This window comes from Oncorhynchus keta, chromosome 36, assembly GCF_023373465.1.
Source record: "Oncorhynchus keta strain PuntledgeMale-10-30-2019 chromosome 36, Oket_V2, whole genome shotgun sequence".
NCBI lineage: Eukaryota > Metazoa > Chordata > Actinopteri > Salmoniformes > Salmonidae > Oncorhynchus > Oncorhynchus keta.
The window spans coordinates 23,240,278-23,259,379 of NC_068456.1; the positions used below are offsets into that span (position 1 = coordinate 23,240,278).

At 43.4% G+C, this 19,102-nt stretch overlaps 1 protein-coding gene across 4 annotated transcripts in view; it reads right to left on the minus strand.

Annotated features, from left to right (window-relative positions):
• The window catches only part of LOC118369821 (spectrin beta chain, non-erythrocytic 1-like), a 122,586-nt gene that overhangs the window by 24,345 nt on the left and 79,139 nt on the right, over positions 1-19,102 (minus strand). For all 4 annotated transcript variants that reach the window (XM_052498682.1, XM_052498684.1, XM_052498681.1 and 1 more), the window contains 12 exons: positions 17,464-17,766; positions 17,132-17,285; positions 15,559-16,429; positions 14,395-14,532; positions 13,529-14,285; positions 11,710-11,912; positions 11,453-11,543; positions 11,223-11,369; positions 4,609-4,872; positions 3,520-3,744; positions 2,839-2,928; positions 2,409-2,693 (listed from right to left, as the gene is read on the minus strand). In XM_052498682.1, coding sequence (XP_052354642.1) covers positions 2,409-2,693; positions 2,839-2,928; positions 3,520-3,744; positions 4,609-4,872; positions 11,223-11,369; positions 11,453-11,543; positions 11,710-11,912; positions 13,529-14,285; positions 14,395-14,532; positions 15,559-16,429; positions 17,132-17,285; positions 17,464-17,766 — 3,528 coding nt within the window. The remainder of the gene's footprint in view (positions 1-2,408; positions 2,694-2,838; positions 2,929-3,519; positions 3,745-4,608; positions 4,873-11,222; positions 11,370-11,452; positions 11,544-11,709; positions 11,913-13,528; positions 14,286-14,394; positions 14,533-15,558; positions 16,430-17,131; positions 17,286-17,463; positions 17,767-19,102) is intronic.

The window sequence follows — 19,102 nt, forward strand, 5'->3', positions numbered from 1 at the left end:
TAATAATGCTGTAGAACTTTGTTCTAAAGCTATATCCGTACCCATTGGATGCAGTGATCACAATATGGTGGCTCTATCCAGGAAAGCCAAAGTTCCAACAGCTGGGACTAAAATAGTATATAAGAGATCATACAAAAGATTTTGCAGATGTGGATGTTAAAAATATTTATTGGTCTGATGTGATAAATGAGGAGCATCCAGATGCTGCAGTTCATGAATTTATGAAATTGCTTCTTCAAATTATTGATAAACATGCACCTATTAAGAAACTGACTGTTAGAACTGTTAAGGCTCCATAGATTGATGAGGAAACTAAAAACAATATGGTTGAAAGAGATGGGGCAAAAGGAGTGGCTAATAAGTCTGGCTGTACATCTGACTGGCTTACTTACTACAAATTGAGAAATTATGTGACTAAACTCAACAAAAAGAAGAAACTGTATTATGAATCAAAGATCAACGATATAAAGAATGATGGGAAAAAATGGGGAAAGAGGAAAGTCTTTGTCCTCAGGCCTGGAGGGAAGCCAAAGTAATTCCGCTACTCAAGTGTGGTAAAGCCGCCTTTACTGGTTCTAACAGCAGACCTATAAGCTTGCTGACAGCAAACTGTTGGAAGAATATTGAGTTTGACCAAATACAATTATATTTCTCTGTAATTTTCTCTAATTAACAACAGACTTCCAGCATGCTTATAGAGAAGGGTACTCAACATGCACTGCACTGACAAATTACAATTGATTGGTTGAAAGAAATAGATAATAAGATTGTGGGAGCTGTACTGTTAGATTTCAGTGCAGCCTTTGATATTATTGACCATAAACTGTTGAAAACTTAAGTGCTATGGGTTTTCAACCAGAGCTATCTAATAGAATTCAAATGGTTTTCTTTCATGGAAGCGTCTAATGTAAAACATGTAAAGTGTGGTGTACCACAGGGCAGCTCTCTAGACCCTCTACTCTATTTTTACCAATGACCTGCCACTGGCATTAAACAAAGCATGTGTGTCCATGTATGCTGATGATGATTCAACCATATATGCACCAGCAACCACAGCTAATGAAGTCACTGAAACCATTAAAGAGTTGCAGTCTGTTTTGGAATGGGTGGCCAGATGGTCCTGAACATCTAAAACTAAGAGCATTGTATTTGGTCCAAATCATTCCTTAAGTGCTTGACCTCAGCTGAATCTGGTAATGAATGGTGTGGCTGTTGAACAAGTTGAGGAGACTACATTACTTGGTGTTACGTTAGATTGTAAACTGTCATTGTCAAAACATGTAGATTCAATGGTTGTAAAGATGGGGAGAGGTCTAGTCGTAATAAAGAGATGCTCTGCTTTATTTTACACCACACTCCAAAAAGAAAGTCCGCAGGCTCTAGTTTTGTCTAATCTTGATTATTGTTCCAGTCGTGTGGTCCAATGCTGCAAGAAAAGACCTAGTTAAGCTGCAGCGGACCCAGCAGAGCGGCACGTTTTGCTCTGTAATCAGAGGGCTAATATAAATACTATACTGCCAGTCTCTCTTGGCTAAGAGTTGAGACTGACTGAATCACTTCTTAATTGTATAAGAAACAATGTGTTGAATATCCCAAATGGTTTGCATAGTCAACTTACACACAGCTCTGACACACACTTATCCCACCAGGGGTCTTTTCATAGTCCCCAAATCCAGAACAAATACAAGAAAACATACAGTATTATATAGAGCCCTTACTGCATGGAACTTCCTTCCATCTCATATTGCTCAAATAAAAATCAAACCTGGTTTATAAAAACAGATAAAGCAACACCTCGTGGCACAATGCCTCTCCCCTATTTGACCTAGATAGTTTGTTTGTATGCATTGATATGTAGGCTACGTGTGACTTTTTAAAAATGTATGTATTTCTGTTCTTGAGCTGTTCTTGTTTAATGATGTTCTGTATTATGTCATGTTTTGTGTCATTCTGTATTATGTCATGTTTTGTGTCATTCTGTATTATGTCATGTTTTGTGTCATTCTGTATTATGTCATGTTTTGTGTGGATCCCAGGAAGAGTAGCTGCTGCTTTTGCAACAGCTAATGGGGATCCTAATAAAATACCAAATGCATATATTACATTACTCATCTCATATGCATCTTGCCTATGCCGCTCGGTCATCGCTCATCCATATTTTATATGTACATATTCTTATTCTATCCCCTTAGATGTGTGTGTATTAGGTAGTTGTTGTGGAATCATTAGACATTACTGCACTGTCAGAACTAGAAGCACAAGCATTTCACGACACTCGCATTAACATCTGCTAACCATGTGTATGTGACCAATAACATTTTATCACCATCATCCTACCTCACATTCATTCTGATTGCTCATTTAAAAAACAAACATTTTTTAGCTCTCTGCCCCACTGCACCCCTCACCTTGGCTTTCTCCTCTGACATCATGTAGAGCTCCTGCTCGCTCATCCAGGCCTCGGCTTCAGCAGCATCAAAGTAGTACTGTTGGGCCATGTGGGCCTCCTCCAGGCGTCCATGGCGTTTGCCCGTCTCCTCCAGAATCTGGGCCCACAGGCGTCGCAGGTCGGCCAGCCGCTGGTGGATCTCCTCGCCGCTGAGGCTGTCGTCATCATCCTTGAGGACCTGCAAGCTCCGCTCAAAGATGTCATCACAACGGGGCTGGTGGCCCTGGATCTCCTTCTGCAGGGTCTGGTGGGGGAGAGGTCAAAGGGCAGCAGGTCAGAATGAAGTCAGAAATAGATCTGCCACCCTGACATTACTGTAAATGCTAAGAGCTATATTCTATAGATCGAAATACTGTTCAAGTTTCAAACGGATGGAGTTAGTTTCTTACCTGGTTTTTCTTGATGAGTAACTGGACTGTTTGCAGGTTGTTTCCGTGGTCTGTTGATATTGCAAGTGGCATTCGCTCTTCAACCCAGAGCTAAGAGGAAAACAGATATAGATATGAATAATTTTGGAAGATTGACACTGATGTAGCAAAAGCAATGGAAGCATCTAAACTTAACCTCAACTAACAACTTGATGTAAGTGAACTACTTAGACAAAGCGGTTTTTGTTCCGACTGACTGAAGTAAGCATTTTAAATCCAGTTGATGGCATACACAGATGCAGACACTTCAGAGACCCAACCCAGTCCTTTCAAAACACATAGCCTGCTGCTGCTTGTCTGCCTGAAAGGAGTCAATACAGTAATCACATGAACAAAGAGACCACCACAGCTATGAAAGCATGCACCTGCCGCTACTCAGTGCACCCCCTATCAAAAAACAAACATTTTAACATCTTAAATCCTGTCAGACAAGGTGCTGCTCAGCTTCTGATGCTGTTCCACACTGCCATAGGGCACAGATTTCACACAAGCACATACTGTAGCTTATAGACATTTGCATAAAAATACAAGTAACACTTGCACAAGCAGGCATACATAATCTCTTTCTCTGAAACACATGCACACACCCACCTACACAAACAGACAGACGCACACACGGCTACGCTAGACTAATGTACTTACGATCTCATCCTCCATGTCTCTGTTGAACTGGTGGATCTCGCGGGAGGCCATGAGGTTTCCCTTCCTCTTCCGTAGAGGGTCCAGCAGCTGCTGGAACTTCTTCTCCACAATGCGGCGCTGGCCGTCCACCTCGTCCGTATCCTTCCCCTCCTGGCTGAGGACCTGGGCCTGGCTCTGCAGCTCCTCCACCTCCTTCTGACGCACCTCCACCTGGCTCTCCAGCATCTAGGGATGCCACACCAGGAGGAGAGGAAGAGGAGTGGACGGGAATAAGAGGGGAAAGAGACGGGATTACAGCAGGCTCTATCTCCCTCTCTGGTCTCCTGTGAGCATGCGATCCAGAGCTCTTCTCATCATTTCTGCTCTTGGAGTTTCCCCCTCTCTCACGCTTGTTTGCTCTCCCTCTTCCAGATGGAAAAAACTGTGGCAATGCTCTCCCTCTCTCACAATGCGCACATTTTGGATCTGGGTTACACAAAGGATACTATGGGTGCACAACCTTTCATTTCACTGTCACTCATATACAAATCCGCATGCTCCACTGACATTCTACCTCAAATTATAAGCATACTGTTTCGCTCCATCACTGTGCTTTACTCCCTCTCGGTCTGTCCTTCTCTGGCTCTCTTACACACGGTGCTGGCTCATCCACACATCAAGGCGAGGGAGAGATTATGTAATGGGACGGGGGGTAGTGTGTGTATGTGCGTAACATGGGCTGTTACATAACGTGGTTAGTCTGCTCATTGCTGCTCCACACGCTAGTATGAAGGAACCATCTGCATAATAAACCGTGTTCCAACACTTCATGTGTGTGCTGTTTAGCTTACACAGTTAAAGTAAAAGTGAAAACAAATCAGGCTTAACACTTAACTCATCGTTTGGCTATATCGTTAGTCTCTGCAAGTGAATTCCTCCTGAGGTAAATTACTGATAGTGGCTTTAACCTAGTATGAAACCATGAGCTAAAATGATAGAGAAATTGGTATTTTACCGGTCCATGCATGTGTCAAAGGAGTCAGGAAAATAAGTAGCATGGTCACATAACTGAGGGAGACATACAACAACTCAAACTCCAGTAGTCAGTACCTGTTGTTTCTTGAGCAGGATGTTGACACTGGTCAGATCTTTGCCGTAGTCGTCTGATTGGATCTGTCCATCCACTCCTACCAGCCACTTGTCTAGGTCGGCACAGCTCTGGGTGAACAGCTCGGCCTTGTTGGCATCAAACAGACACTTGGCCTTGGTCTGGGTGGTGGACTCCAGGTCATCCCACATCTTATGGAGCGCTGCCAGCTTTTCCTTCACCATGGACTCTGTCTCCGGCTTCTCAGCTATCAGCTGCATTCCATCCTGGGATTGGTTAGGAGAAAGTCACGTTAGAACATCATTGAGATAAATCAAGCTCCACTAATGCCATTCAGGAAGGAAGACAATGGGAAATTGGTGATTCAGTCAAATCGGACCTGAGCAATGTGACACTGCTCACGATCATTCTCGGCAACAAGCCGTCAATCCGGAACTTTTAAACTACAAGTTCTAGTCTGCAGAGCTACTGCACTGGTTCTGCTGACAGCTTGTTTTGAAATGAATTCCACTGAAAGCAAATAGCATTTATCACTTTGGTAGCATTTTCACATGGTGAAATGTCAGTTTGTACAAAACTCAAAATGGATGATCAAAAATGTTATTTTTTCAAAAACTAAAAGGACATTTTCAATTGACTAAGTGCAGCAAAAAGAAAATCCAAAATCACACTAACTTTTTCACCCAACCTAATTAGTGTTTGATCTAGAAATATCTTCCATATAAAGGAATTGACTTTAACAATGCAATGCTCACAATACTTTTCATAGGATTCTCTTATTTGTTTATATACATCTGACCATCACTTAATCCAACTATGCTTAATGTTTAATCACTGAACCGTTTGGTAAACCTATAGATTTTAAACTGGTTTGTCTACTATATATAGATTGAGAACTACATAAATAAAGTGTTGCTTGTAAAGTATAAAAATATAAATGACTTGTATGATACATGAAACATACATAATGATTACTCATTATTGCTAATTGATTTCACATAGTGGTAACCACAATTGGTGCCCATATAAAAGGGGCTATGTGATCATTTCTTTCAACATGGAGCAGGATTTACAGCAAGCGAGAGGAAGAAATCAAAGAGGCGGACATGGGACCCGTCAAAGAGGCGGACATGGGACCCGTCAAAGAGGCGGACATGGGACCCGTCAAAGAGGCGGACATGGGACCCGTCAAAGAGGCGGACATGGGACCCGTCAAAGAGGCGGACATGGGACCCGTCAAAGAGGCGGACATGGGACCCGTCAAAGAGGCGGACATGGGACCCGTCAAAGAGGCGGACATGGGACCCGTCAAAGAGGCGGACATGGGACCCGTCAAAGAGGCGGACATGGGACCCGTCAAAGAGGCGGACATGGGACCCGTCAAAGAGGTCAAAGAGGTGGACATTGGAGAGAGAGGGAGGTAGACGGCAGGGAACTGTTGTGTCTAATGAAGTCCAGCCATTTTTGTTGATCATGTGGTAAACAGTCCTTAACGTGGCAGAGGCTTGCAGATTAGTTCACCCCAATCTGAAAATATCAACTGTGAATTCAATCAGATAGTTAGCAATAGAAACTGTACCACAGAGGCACAGAATTCGTCAGAAGAAAAACAAAAATAAATGGATGAACTTATTTAAGAAAGATCAAGTGTAATATATTATACAAATAAAACGAACTGGATGGATTATTGGGGAGAAACGCAACAAATATTTTTTTATTTTCAACATAGAAACGCTACCAAAAATAATTTAGTTTGAGAGGAACAAAGTACTTTAAGCATAGGTTTTCATTGCAGTCTAATCCATCTCAACTAACCAAAGTTAATTGTAAGGATTTTATTTCTAATAACAAAGCAAAACGAACAGCTGTACAGAAAGACTCATGAAGGCCAAATTACAGAGGAACTTCTTGATGCAATTAAAGCCTTCAAGTCCGGGAAAACTCCAGGGCTGGATGGTATACCAGTCAAAGAATACAAAACCTTTGAGGTACTCAGGGGACCGTTATTGGCATGTTTTAACCACTCCTATGAAAATGGTAGATTATCAGATACTGAACGAGGTGGTCTGATTTTACTTACTGAAACAGGACCCAGGTGGTAAAGATACAGTACATTAAAAAAATGGCATCCCCCTTCAGTGTTCCAGCAAAATGCATAGAATTAAAAAAGGTATTGTCAGATATCAATCCTAATCAGACAGGTTTTCTACATGGACGATACATTAGAGATAATATAAGACAAGTACTGGAAACAATAGAACACTGAAAAATCTGCAAAACCAGGCCTAGTATTCATAGCAGACTTTGAAAAGGCTTTTGATAAAGTAGACTGGAATTTATATAGAATTGCCTGGAATATTTCAATTTTGGAGAATCTCTAATACAACGGGTTAAAGTTATGTATAGTAACCCTAGGTGTAAAATACTAAATAATGGCTACTTCTAAGAAAGTACTAAACTGTCAAGAGGAGTAAAACAAGGTTGTCCACTATCGGCATATCTATTTATTATGGCCATCGGAATGTTAGTTATTAAAATCAGATCCAACAATAATATCAAGGGGCTAGAAGTCCAGAGCTTAAAAACAAAGGTCATTGTACGCTGATGATTCAAGTCCTTCTGTGTCTCAGTTGGTAGAGCATGGCGCTTGTAACGCCAGGGTAGTGGGTTCGATTCCCGGGACCACCCATACGTAGAATGTATGCACACATGACTGTAAGTCGCTTTGGATAAAAGCGTCAGCTAAATGGCATATATTATTATTATTATTATATTATTATATAAGTTATTTTAAATCCTAAATTTGGATCCCTCCACAGCCTCATTTTTTCTAACCTCTCTGGATTACAACTTAATTATGATAAGTATTACACATTGGATCACACAAAAAAACTGTAGTTTAACAATAAAATTCTGACAGTGAAGTGGATATACTCAGTCTTCAAATCCCGAAATGTAGAAATTCTCACCACAATACATTTTAATAAAACGTTAAATCAAATCAAATGTTATTTGTCACATACACATGGTTAGCAGATGTTAATGTGAGTGTAGTGAAATGCTTGTGCTTCTAGTTCCGACAATGCCTCAAAAATAGATACAATTTTGCTACCACAGAAAGGAAAATACCTGTATATTTATGGGGGGCGAAAATCACCCTGATTAGTCATATCCCAGTTCACCCATTTGCTTATGGTCTAGCCGAGCAACTTTAAATCAGAGCATATTTTTTGGAATGGCAAGCCAGACAATTAAATGGGCCAATTTATATAATGAATATGAATTCGTAGGGCAGAAATTGGTACATATTAAAGCATTAGACCTCACTAAATGCTTCAGTCAGCAACTGGTTCTATCAGATTAGTAAGAACGTCTTACCATGTTCAAGAAAGACCCTTTTCCCTTTATTCAGCTTGCCAAAAGTGGTCATTTTTAAAACAGGCCATAGAAAGTCAGTGTAATCCACCAGAAAAGACAAAAAATATTATAACAAATATCATGGTTAAACTCAAATTAACTAATTGATTAAAAAAACAAAAACATTGAGATAATTTTTTAAAACTATAATCTTTGTAATTGACATCATAAATAGAACTGGTGGAGTTGTCACATGCAGCTAACAAAAATATATGGAAATGTCTGCGCCATTCAAACCAACTAATTACAGCATTACCGCAAAAATTGAAGAGGCAAGTGGAAGAGGGAGAAAGTATGAAACTTGTCATTCTGCCCTGCATTAAAGACCAAAATTGGTTAAAGAAAATGGTTATAAATAAAGAAGTATACCAGTTTCATTGAAGGACTCAACTTGACAGCTGTGACAGATTGAAAAATAGTTGGTCAGAGATTTTCAATGTAATGATTCCATGGCACATGGTTTATGAACTGATACACAAAACAACGCTGTATACAAAACTTTGTTTTTTAATATAAAATATATATTTTAAATGATTGCAGCCAATAGAATGTTAGATATATATGGTGGATACAACCATCCTGTTTTTTGCTGCAAAGAGAGAATCATTCAATCATTTGTTTTAGTACTGTCCATAAGTAGCTTGTTTTTGGTCACAGGTTCAGGAATGGTTGAAGAATTGCCACATTTACCTGGAGCTAACTCTGCAAATAGCACTGCTCTGGGATTTAAAAAGTCATACTCAATCGATCAATAATATAACTAACCAAAAACGTTCTTTTATTTATAATCTGTAGAGACTTTGAGAATAGAAAGGGTTCATAAATCTTGTGAAACACCACAGCACAGTTGAAAAATATATGGCAAATAGAAAACCGGATGCTGTTCAGAGAGATAGGATAAAAGTTTAATATATATTATATATTTACAAAACATATGGGGGATTGTATGCAGACAATTACATTGATGGAAGCCAGAATCTATCTGCAATATTAAAGCTGATCTACCTCCTAAAAAATTATTATAAAAAAAAATGTAAATTTAAAATCATTTCAATCATGAGAACATTTCGCCAAGAACACCAGTAAGTTTGCAGGATATGCACTATTCTTTACCATTTCATTTACAGTAAATTGCATATCGTAATGCATGTCAATTCACAAAATAGTCTTACAGTATTATCCATTGACAGTATACTCTGTTCTAACCTCAGAATTGACAGAAGCCCCCATGGTATAGCCGTGCACTGACAGACCAGTAGGAGTGGGCCGTGGTGGAAATGTAGAGGACCAGGAATGACATACGGCTGTCCGAAAAATAAAGCAGGCCATTGAGGAGAAAGATGACCCCCCCTTTGCCAATGTGGCATCAATCAGCCTACAAACAATTGACCGCCTTTTGAAGAGGCACCATGTATCTATGAAACACATTTACCTGGTGCCTTGAGAGAAACAACGACCACGTGAAACAACTGCGGACCGAGTATGTTCAGGTACAGCACTATATACTGTATTACTGTTACTATTTGATGCACATGTTACTTCACAATATCATTTGGAACTATAATGTAAAAATATCTAACCAAATTATATTTTTAGGATGGTGCTTTATGTTGCTGTGAACCATCACAAGTATATCTTTGTTGATGAAGCGGGCTTCAACTAGGCATCGTGGGCGGAACCTCATAAGCCAATAGGGGGCCGTCGAAGTGCAAGGACAACGTGGGGGAAACACCTCCATGTGCGCAGCTATCTCTGAAGACGGTGTGGTAGGATGTAGGCCATTACTTGGATCCTACAACACTGCACACCTCATTGTGTTTCTCAATGAAATTGAGCAGGCTTGTTAAGGTGAAAGGGTCACCTATATCATTGCGTGGGACAATGTTAGGTTTCACCATGCAGACGTGGTTCAGTCATGGTATGGGCCCATCCCTGATTCGTGACCCTATATCTGCCCCCATACTCTCCTTTCCTCAACCCTATTGAGGATTTGAAGGTGTATGAACGCCATCCCCATAAGCGTGCCACCCTCCTTCTGGCCATGGATGAGGCATGTGACGACATCAATGCAGATCAATGTCAAGCTTGGATTCACCATGCCAAAAGGTTGTCCCGCGGTGCATGATGAACAATGAGGACATTCACTGTGGCTTGATGCAAATGAATACGTACTTAACATGGTTTAATTTGTCATTTTATTAGATGAGACAGTAAACCTATATTGCAATTATATCTGAAAAATAAAATGTATTTTTTCATGAATGATTAGACATTGGATAGAGATGGAAATAATAGATTTTCTGTACATTTTGTTAGGTAATGTAAGTGTATTGCCTAATGTGAAAACTAATCTACTGTATTACAGTACTGTAGCATATTACCTTGAGCACTTCTAAGGGTGATTTGAAACACGCATCTTGCATTGTTTGCTATTGGATTAACTGGTAAAAAAATATTAAATTTAAAATAATTGTGTTGTGTTTTGGGTATTAAACCAATGTTCTCATTACATTTCACAATAAACGTATATTTTTAAGCAATGGTTGTGTGGTGAGAGATGTTTACAATCCAAATGAATGCACAATGACAGGTTTTGAATGAAAGACGGGCCACATTACCAGTTTGGAGTTTTGTACTAAGAGTTGTGAAAATGTACCACATACTTGTGAAATAGTACCAGAGCGATAAAAATAAACTGTATTATAAACTGGGTGGTTCGAGCCCTGAATGCTGATTGGCTGAAAGCGGTGGTATATGCGATCGTATTCCACGGGAATGACCAAAAAAATATTTGTATTGTTCTAATTACATTTGTAACCAGTTTATAATAGCAATAAGGCACCTCGGGGGTTTGTGGACAATATCCAAGAACAGCCCTTAGCCATGGTATATTGGCCATATAGCACAAACCCTTCGGGACTTATTACTTAAATAGCCCACGTGGTTGTCATGACTTGATCGCTCTGCATTAAGGACTAAATTATCCAAAGGAGAGAGCTGTTCTTATCAGACTGGAGGGAAGTGTGGAGTATAAACATCAACAATAAGTTATGAGCTAAAAAAAGTACACACACACACACACAGAGAGAAAGAGAGCGCTTTAGGGACACGCACCCTCAGAAAACACCACAAATCTCAAGGGAGGGGACATGTGCAACAAAATTGTTAAAGAGAAGATATACATCATTAAGTCACTGACCTTCTCGATCTTGTCCAGCCACTCCTTGTTGGACTGCAGCTCGGCCATGAACGCCTGGTGTTTGAGCCATTTGCTGTGGAGGTTTCTGGCTTCGTCGTACGACATGTCCTGAGCTGTGAGCATCTTCTCATTGATCCACAGGGAGAGCTGCACACACCAAAGAGCCAATTAGTGAGACACACACACCCAGAGAGAGGTATGTTATATGGGTGTGATAGGGGGCAGCTCACCTCTTGGCAGTCCTGGAGGAACTTCTGCAGGTCTCTGTTATCCTTCAGCTTACAGAGAAGCTCACTGGCCATCATGCGGTTCTTCTTATGTCTTCACACACACCACACACACGTTAAAACATTATATCTTTAGCAGAGAGAGGTAAGAGTTCAGAAACAGCCCTTTAATTTTTTTATAGGTAATGATGGCTACCACTCAGTTCTCCACATACACAATAAATCAAATTGTATAGAGCTTTTAACAAAGCATTCAATACCTCTCATCGATAGAGTCCACTTTCTCCTGGATGCGGTCAGCGTTGACATTTCCATCGCTGACCAGCCTGCGTCCGGTGTCCACCACAGCTTTGATCTTCTCCTCGTTGGCGTCCATGGTGGTCATGAAGTCCTCCTGCTTCTTAATGGCTCCCTCCGCCCCCTCCAGAGTCCTGGGCATCTCTGTATGGGCCAGCACATACTCCTGAGAGAGAGGCAGACAGTAGCGGCGTCAGTGAGTGTGCCATTCGACTGTTCAAGAACATGCCGGTGACTCCCATGTACACCGTAGCACACTAACAACGGATATGGTGTTTCTCTCAGAAATCTTTCCAGAGGACTGAGAAAAACAGAGGTGTGTGTGTGCATGCATCTGATTGGCTGGGATGTGAGCGGTAGTGCTGAACAGCGCAGTCAGTGTGGTCCAGCTGAAGCCCCAGACAGTGATCTGACTAAGAGCCGTCTGCCTCTCTTAGCATCACTCTAATAATGAGGGGTTCAACCCGTCGGCTAGACCACAAAGGAATGCGCGCACACACACACACTGATAATTGTGCACACACACGCATACTTTCTTTAACAATGTGTGTAGGCCATTATTTAACTATAATGCTAACATTAACAGTATGATGCAGTCCTTGCAATGGAGTTGCAGTACCGAGAGCTTGCTTTGTACACTGACACCACATTTATTCAAAACGTTCAGGTTATTTTGCTCACTGACATTTGTCTGAAACAAAAATGGGCAGAAGTGTAGTGCTTTCCCTGACAAAAAAAAATCTTGATCGACCGAGAGTCTTCTGTTCTTTCGACCAATCGATTGGTTGAAATGTTAAAACGTGTATTTTTCCATATAGACACGTCCTGTGTTTCAATCAAATCAACTATGTACTGAGCTTGTCTGATTTAAACAAACCGTTTGATTAAATAATTAAGACGAATGACTATAGGGAGTCTGACTGCAATTGATTTGATTGTGCCGGGCTCAGACTTGCTGCGCTGTGTACATTTTTTTAAAGCGAGTGACTAACTAGCACCGGTTGTCTCCCTCTCCTCCCTCCTGCAGCGACCACCACAGAACATCGACAGTGTTTATCGCGCTGTCCGTGTTGCTGAAGCTGCAACATAATTAGACATTTCCGATTGAAAAGTTCTGTTACTGAAATTTGTTAGGGAAAAACATTCCCTATTCCCTCAACCCTTCACTTTATGTGATGCATGAATACATTGCACGCATGTGACCAATAGGGCCTGACCTATAGCATATCATAATCACATTAAATACATTGGTTATAACAAACTCCAAACACATGACAGCAAAATGGATGCAGAGGAGGTAAAGGGGAAGCTAGATGTGTGGAATAAATGTGACTAGTTGTGGAAAATACTGGAGAACAAGAAAAATAAGGAGCAGGCACTGCGTCCATATTAAGTGTGTCAAACAGGTTCGGTTAGATTACAATAACATTTTTCTGACTGTTTGGAACAGCGGACAGCGACTGCTATCCAAAGCGGGAGAAAGCGAATAAAAATTAGATTATTTTTATTAGTGTTGCACCATTGTTCTTATATAATATGACCATATACAATTTCAGTAGCACATCTTAGAATGATGGACTGTGCCATCCCACGGCCTCTCAATAGATTAGCCCACTCAGACAGGCGCAAATCAGACCATTGTCTGGTACACCATTAATTATTAAAAAAATGTTTGCTACTGCTCGACTAAAGAAATCTCAGTCAAGCAACAGCCTATTAACCAAAAATCTACCAGTCGACTAAATGGTGTCAGCCCTATAGAAGTGTGAAATGTGATTTTACCTGGTTGTTGAGGAAGGCCTCAGCCTGCTTGGTGTCCCTGAGGAACAGCTGGTGGGCATGGGACTGGGACAGTAGGTTCTGACGGTTCTCCCACATCTTGTGCAGCTCGTTCCAGCCCGTGTCGAGGGCCTGCAGCCTCTGCCTCAGGAACATGTACTGGGCGTCCGTCTGGCCCTGGGTCACCATCTCGCCCATGTCCCTCATCTTCTGGTAGTCCTCCTCGTAGTTGCGGATCTCGTTCTTGATGCCCTCGTGCTGCGCCAGAAGCTTCTCTGCCTCCGTCAGTGTGTTGGGCATGTCATCTGAGGCGATGGCCGTCTGGGTCTTGGACAGCCATGATTGGAAGTCATCCAGCTCCCGGAAGAACTGCTGCAGCTTGCTGGCCTCGCCAAGAGACTCCTCGCGATTCTTCAAGGTGCCCTTCATCTCATCCCACACCCCTGTGATCTCCCCCAGACGACCCATGATGCCCTGGGCCTGGTCAGGGTGCTCAGTCGCCAGGCACTCCCCCTCCTTCCCCAGTTCTCCCAGCTTGTCCTCGATGGCAGCCAGGTCACGCTCCATGCCGGTGAGTTTGCGCTGTAGGGCCATGACCCCGGCAAGATCGTTGCCCAGCTCCTGGGTGGACTCGATAACCTTGGTCTTCTCACGGATCCACGACTTGGTTTCATTGCACTCCAGGTGGTAGTTCTGCACGCCCAGAGCTGAGTTGAGGGAGTCTTTCTTCAGGTCAACTAGGTCACGGAACTGGCTCCATCTAGAGTGACATAGAAACACACAGTCAGGGGAGAATACATTTCCACTAGAGGTTTTTAACTGAGGTTAAATGTAGTTGGTGTTAAGATCGATGTAGGATGTTACTCGACCTGGTGTTGAGTTTGTCCTGTTGGGCTTTGATCTCCTTCTCACTCGGGTGACCGTTGTGGATGAGTTGCCTAGCAATCTGGTTCACCACGGCAACGCGGGATGCTTGGTTGTTCATCTCTGGCTCCAGACTCTCAAACCTGCGGGGGAAGAGGGTGAGGAGGATGTAGAGAGGGGGAGGTAGGAAGAGAGTGTTGGAGGAAGAGAGTGTTGGAGGAAGAGAGTGTTGGAGGAAGAGAGTGTTGGAGGAAGAGAGGGTTGGAGGAAGAGAGGGTTGGAGGAAGAGAGGGTTGGAGGAAGAGAGGGTTGGAGGAAGAGAGGGTTGGAGGAAGAGAGGGTTGGAGGAAGAGAGGGTTGGAGGAAGAGAGGGTTGGAGGGGAGGGGATAGAGGGGGAAGAGGAGGTAGAGAGATGGACAAAGAATGGGAGAGGAGGAGAGAGGGAGAAGGGGTGTAGAATAGGGGGAGGAGGAGAAATGAGTGTACTGTACATAAGCAGATGGAAACAATGAGATTTTAATGTTAATTCTGTTAACATGCTTTGTTTCCAGCTAAACTGTAATGCCATGTTCCAGCTGTCAGTATATAGAAGCAAAGCCAATGAAACAGGAGTCTGGGAATGGTTCCATGCGGTGGACAGTGAGTAAACAGTGTGGAGGGGAGAGACATCATTTCAGACCAGAGACACACGGAGTAAACAAGCCATTGAACTACTGTCCAAAACACTAAGCTAACTGAGGACACAGTCTGTTTCTTCTCAGTGTGGGAAGACTTTAAAATGATTTGGCTTTAAAACATTGTAGGCTCTGTTGCTAAGTGGGAAGTGAATTACAGGATTCTAGTTTCCACACCTTGCACTAGCGGCCCTCTTCAGCTGGCATAAAAAGTATTTGTTTCACACATCCCTTCCAATGTGCTACATTCCAATGTCCAGCCAAATCGCCGGGAGCACATACATTTAATTCTAGCTCTGACAGACATACAAAGATATTGCAAACATGGGAAGTATTCTGAATTTTCTTGGCACAGGGGTTTCACTGTGGGAGTTCTATGTCTCAAGTCTGCCTCAAGAGAAAGGGTCGTCTTGAAATGACAACAGATCTCCAAATTGATCAACTGACATAATGCATCTGAACTCGATAAGCATGGTTAGGCTGGTTGTCTTTACCTGTGCTGAACCACTTCCAGATCTTCCAGTTTCTCTGGTATCTCCATACTGTTGAGCCACTGCTCCTTCTCGTCGATCCACACCTCACAGGCGGCCGCCTCGTTGAACATCTTATAGAGGGCCAGGGCATCCTGCAGGGCCTGTTTCCTCAGCCGGGTCAGCTCAGCCACCTCCTTGTAGCGCTCTTCAATGCCTGCCAGGCGCCCCTGCACCTCCTCTGAGCCAGTTTGCTCCTTGGGTAGGGTTTTGGACTGCTCGTGCAGGGCGTCGATGACTGGTCGGTAGCTGGTGATCTCCTCAGCCACGTCCTTGTGCTTCTTGACCAGGGCTTGGGTGGAGAACTCGTCATGGCCAACGTCAGCACTGGACACGATGCGGAGAACATCCAGCATCCAGGCGTCGATGTCATCGGCGTCAGCCTGGAACTGGTGCAGGTTGCAGGCCTCCTCCAGCCGGGCCTTCCTGACTGCAGACAGCCCCTCCAGGGCCGCCCACTGCGCCTGGATGTCTTGGATGCGTTTGCGGATCTTGTCGGCTCCGAAGTGGTCGGCGGCCACCAGCTCCTCTCCCTGTTTGATGGTCTGCTGCAAGTGGCCAGCGCGACCGCTCATCTCGTCCTCGAAGGCGCGATGCTGGCTCAGCAGGCGCACGGCCCCCGTCAGGTCCTTGCCACAGTCCTCCGAGGACAGGATCTGTTCCTTCTCCCGGATCCAGGCCTCCTCCTCGGCCATCTCCCAGAAGAACTTCCAGAGGCGGCGGGACTCCTCCAGGCGGGCGCAGCGATCGGCGGCCAGCTGGCTCAGCTCTGCGTAGCAGAACTCCATGTGGGCCATGCGGTCTCGGATCACCTGGGGGTCACAGGGCTTGTAGCCTAAAAGGGGGGACAGGAACACGTCACACTCAAAACACCTCTATCATTTAAACTGAAAATACATGCTTATACTGTATAACTGACAAAGAACAAGGACTTATTTTTGGCAGCATAGTCTTGGATTCTACAAGGTGTAGACAGCCTCCCACAGGGATGCTAGTCCATGTTGACTCCAATGCGTCCCATAGTTGTGTCAAGTTGGCTGGATGTCCTTTGGGTGGTGGACCATTCTTGATACACACAGGAAACTTGAGTGTGGAAAACCCAGCAGCGTTGCGGTTCTTGGCACACTCAAACCGTTGCGCCTGGCACCTACTACCGTACCTTGTTCAAAGGCACTTAAATCAAATCCTTAAATATTTTGTCTTGCCCATTCACCCTCAATGGCACAGAAACTGTCTCAATTGTCTCAAGGCTTAAAGATCCTTCTTTCACCAGTCTCCTCACCTTCATCTACACTGATTGAAGTGGATTTAACAAGTAACAATAAGGGATCATAACATTCACCTGGTCAGTCTCATGGCAGTTGTTCATAATGTTTTGTGCACTCAGTGTATAGCTATACCCTTAAGGATACAATAAATCTATAATCTCTCCTGCTTTTACGCTCCATCCAAATACAGCCTACAGATATCACCCACAGAGAGAGCAAAAATAAATCACCTACCACACAAAACTGACTAATCCCAGCACGTGACTCACCCTCTGCGTCGATGGCAAACTTCTGAGCGTTGTTGTTGACGGCTTTGACGCGGTTGGCTTGGATGGCGATATCAGCCTCCACCAGAGCATGCTTCTGCAGCAGGTCCTCCACTCCCAGCAGGTGTTTCCCATAGTCCTGGGACAGCAGCAGCATCTGAAGATACAGGGCACAGCAACAGGGTCAGGAAGATCACAGGTCACTGGGTCAATAGTGGGCAATGTAACTAAGCCAAAGATAGTTGCTCGTACATCAAAATGTCACTGTTCTTACCGCACCATCCAACCACATTGTCCCCAATCTATCCCTCAATCATCACCACCATCTTCCTCACCTTCATCTCGTCCATCCAGTCCATGATGTGGAGCATCTCTTGAAAGACCCTCTGCAGGCCCAGGTTCATCTCCAGCCGGATGCGCCGGGCCTTCAGCAGCTCCAGCAGGTACTCCCACAGACGCAGCACATTGTCCTTCCTCGCAGTCACACGCTTGATGTCGTGGTAGTTCTCCGCCTCCAGCTCCTTGGCCACAGAGAGCACAGCCTGCACACGCTCCTCGTAGGCGCCGATGTCCGTCTCAATGGCCTCGTGCTTTTTGGTGGCAGCCTCCACTGCCTGCAGGTCGAAGCCAAAGTTGTCCTAATGGAGGCAGGGAGCGAGGGAAAGAAAGGAGTGAGGCAAGTTATGGGGTTGTATCTAACTGTATAGAACTACCAGGGAGATATTACATAGGTCTGTATAGAACTACTGTACCAGGGAGATATTAAAATGGGTTTGTAGAGAACTACCAGGGAGATATTACATAGGTCTGTATAGAACTACTGTACCAGGGAGATATTAAAATGGGTTTGTAGAGAACTACCAGGGAGATATTACATAGGTCTGTATAGAACTACTGTACCAGGGAGATATTAAAATGGGTTTGTAGAGAACTACCAGGGAGATATTAAAATGGGTCTGTAGAGAACTACCAGGGAGATATTAAAATGGGTCTGTAGAGAACTACCAGGGAGATATTAAAATGGGTCTGTAGAGAACTACCAGGGAGATATTAAATGGTCCTGAAGAGAACTACTGTACCAGGGAGATATTAAATGGGTCTGTAGTGTCATGACGTTGCCCTCTTTGGGTACAAAATAGCCTCCCCCTTGCCTCCAACTAGGCTGCTGTGGTCAGAGAGAGGTCGTAAATTCCTGAGGAGAAGACCGTGCCTCATGGCCACACAGTATAAGAGACGGAGTGAATTTTCATAGAGAACAAAGGAATTTCTTCCACCTCAAAGAACTTGAGGTCCGAACAAATTTCATGTTCCGGAGAAAGTATAAAAGATCGGTGAAGAATCCAGCTACGAACTGGTCCGTTTGGTACAATTTGGGAAAGCTCATGGGAGACGGTGTGGCTACATTACCATAACACTGTTTATATAATAGCCTCAGATATGAGGTTTACATCTAATTGTTGTATAATATGAATGAGTGAGTATGATACTGTTTGTAAAATTGTGTGTGATTTTGGACTGTTTAATGAAGAAAACTTCAATTCCCTTTTTAGTTGAACTAAATCAGAGGACCGCCCCTGAGCCCAGTTAAGGTCAGGCATCCTGGGACAGCCCCTTTTCTGCAATTCAGAATAAAACCCAACTCTGAGAAATTCTCAGTCAGACCATGTTTCTCTCAATCACGGGAGACCATTGCTGAATCTTTTAACCATACCACGTGGTTAAACTCTTAGACTATCGATACTGACAGAATAAGAACAAGTCTTTGATATTAATTCATTGTACCAGGGAAATATTAAATGGGTCTGTATAAAACTACCAGGGAGATAAATGGGTCTGAAGAGAACTACTGTACCGGGGGAGATATTAAATGGGTGAACATCATGAGGATGAGACAGGGGAGTAAAATGACTTCATTGTCCATGACCAGAGTGGATGATTGCTATGAACCAAAACAGTTCAGGTAGATAATGTACA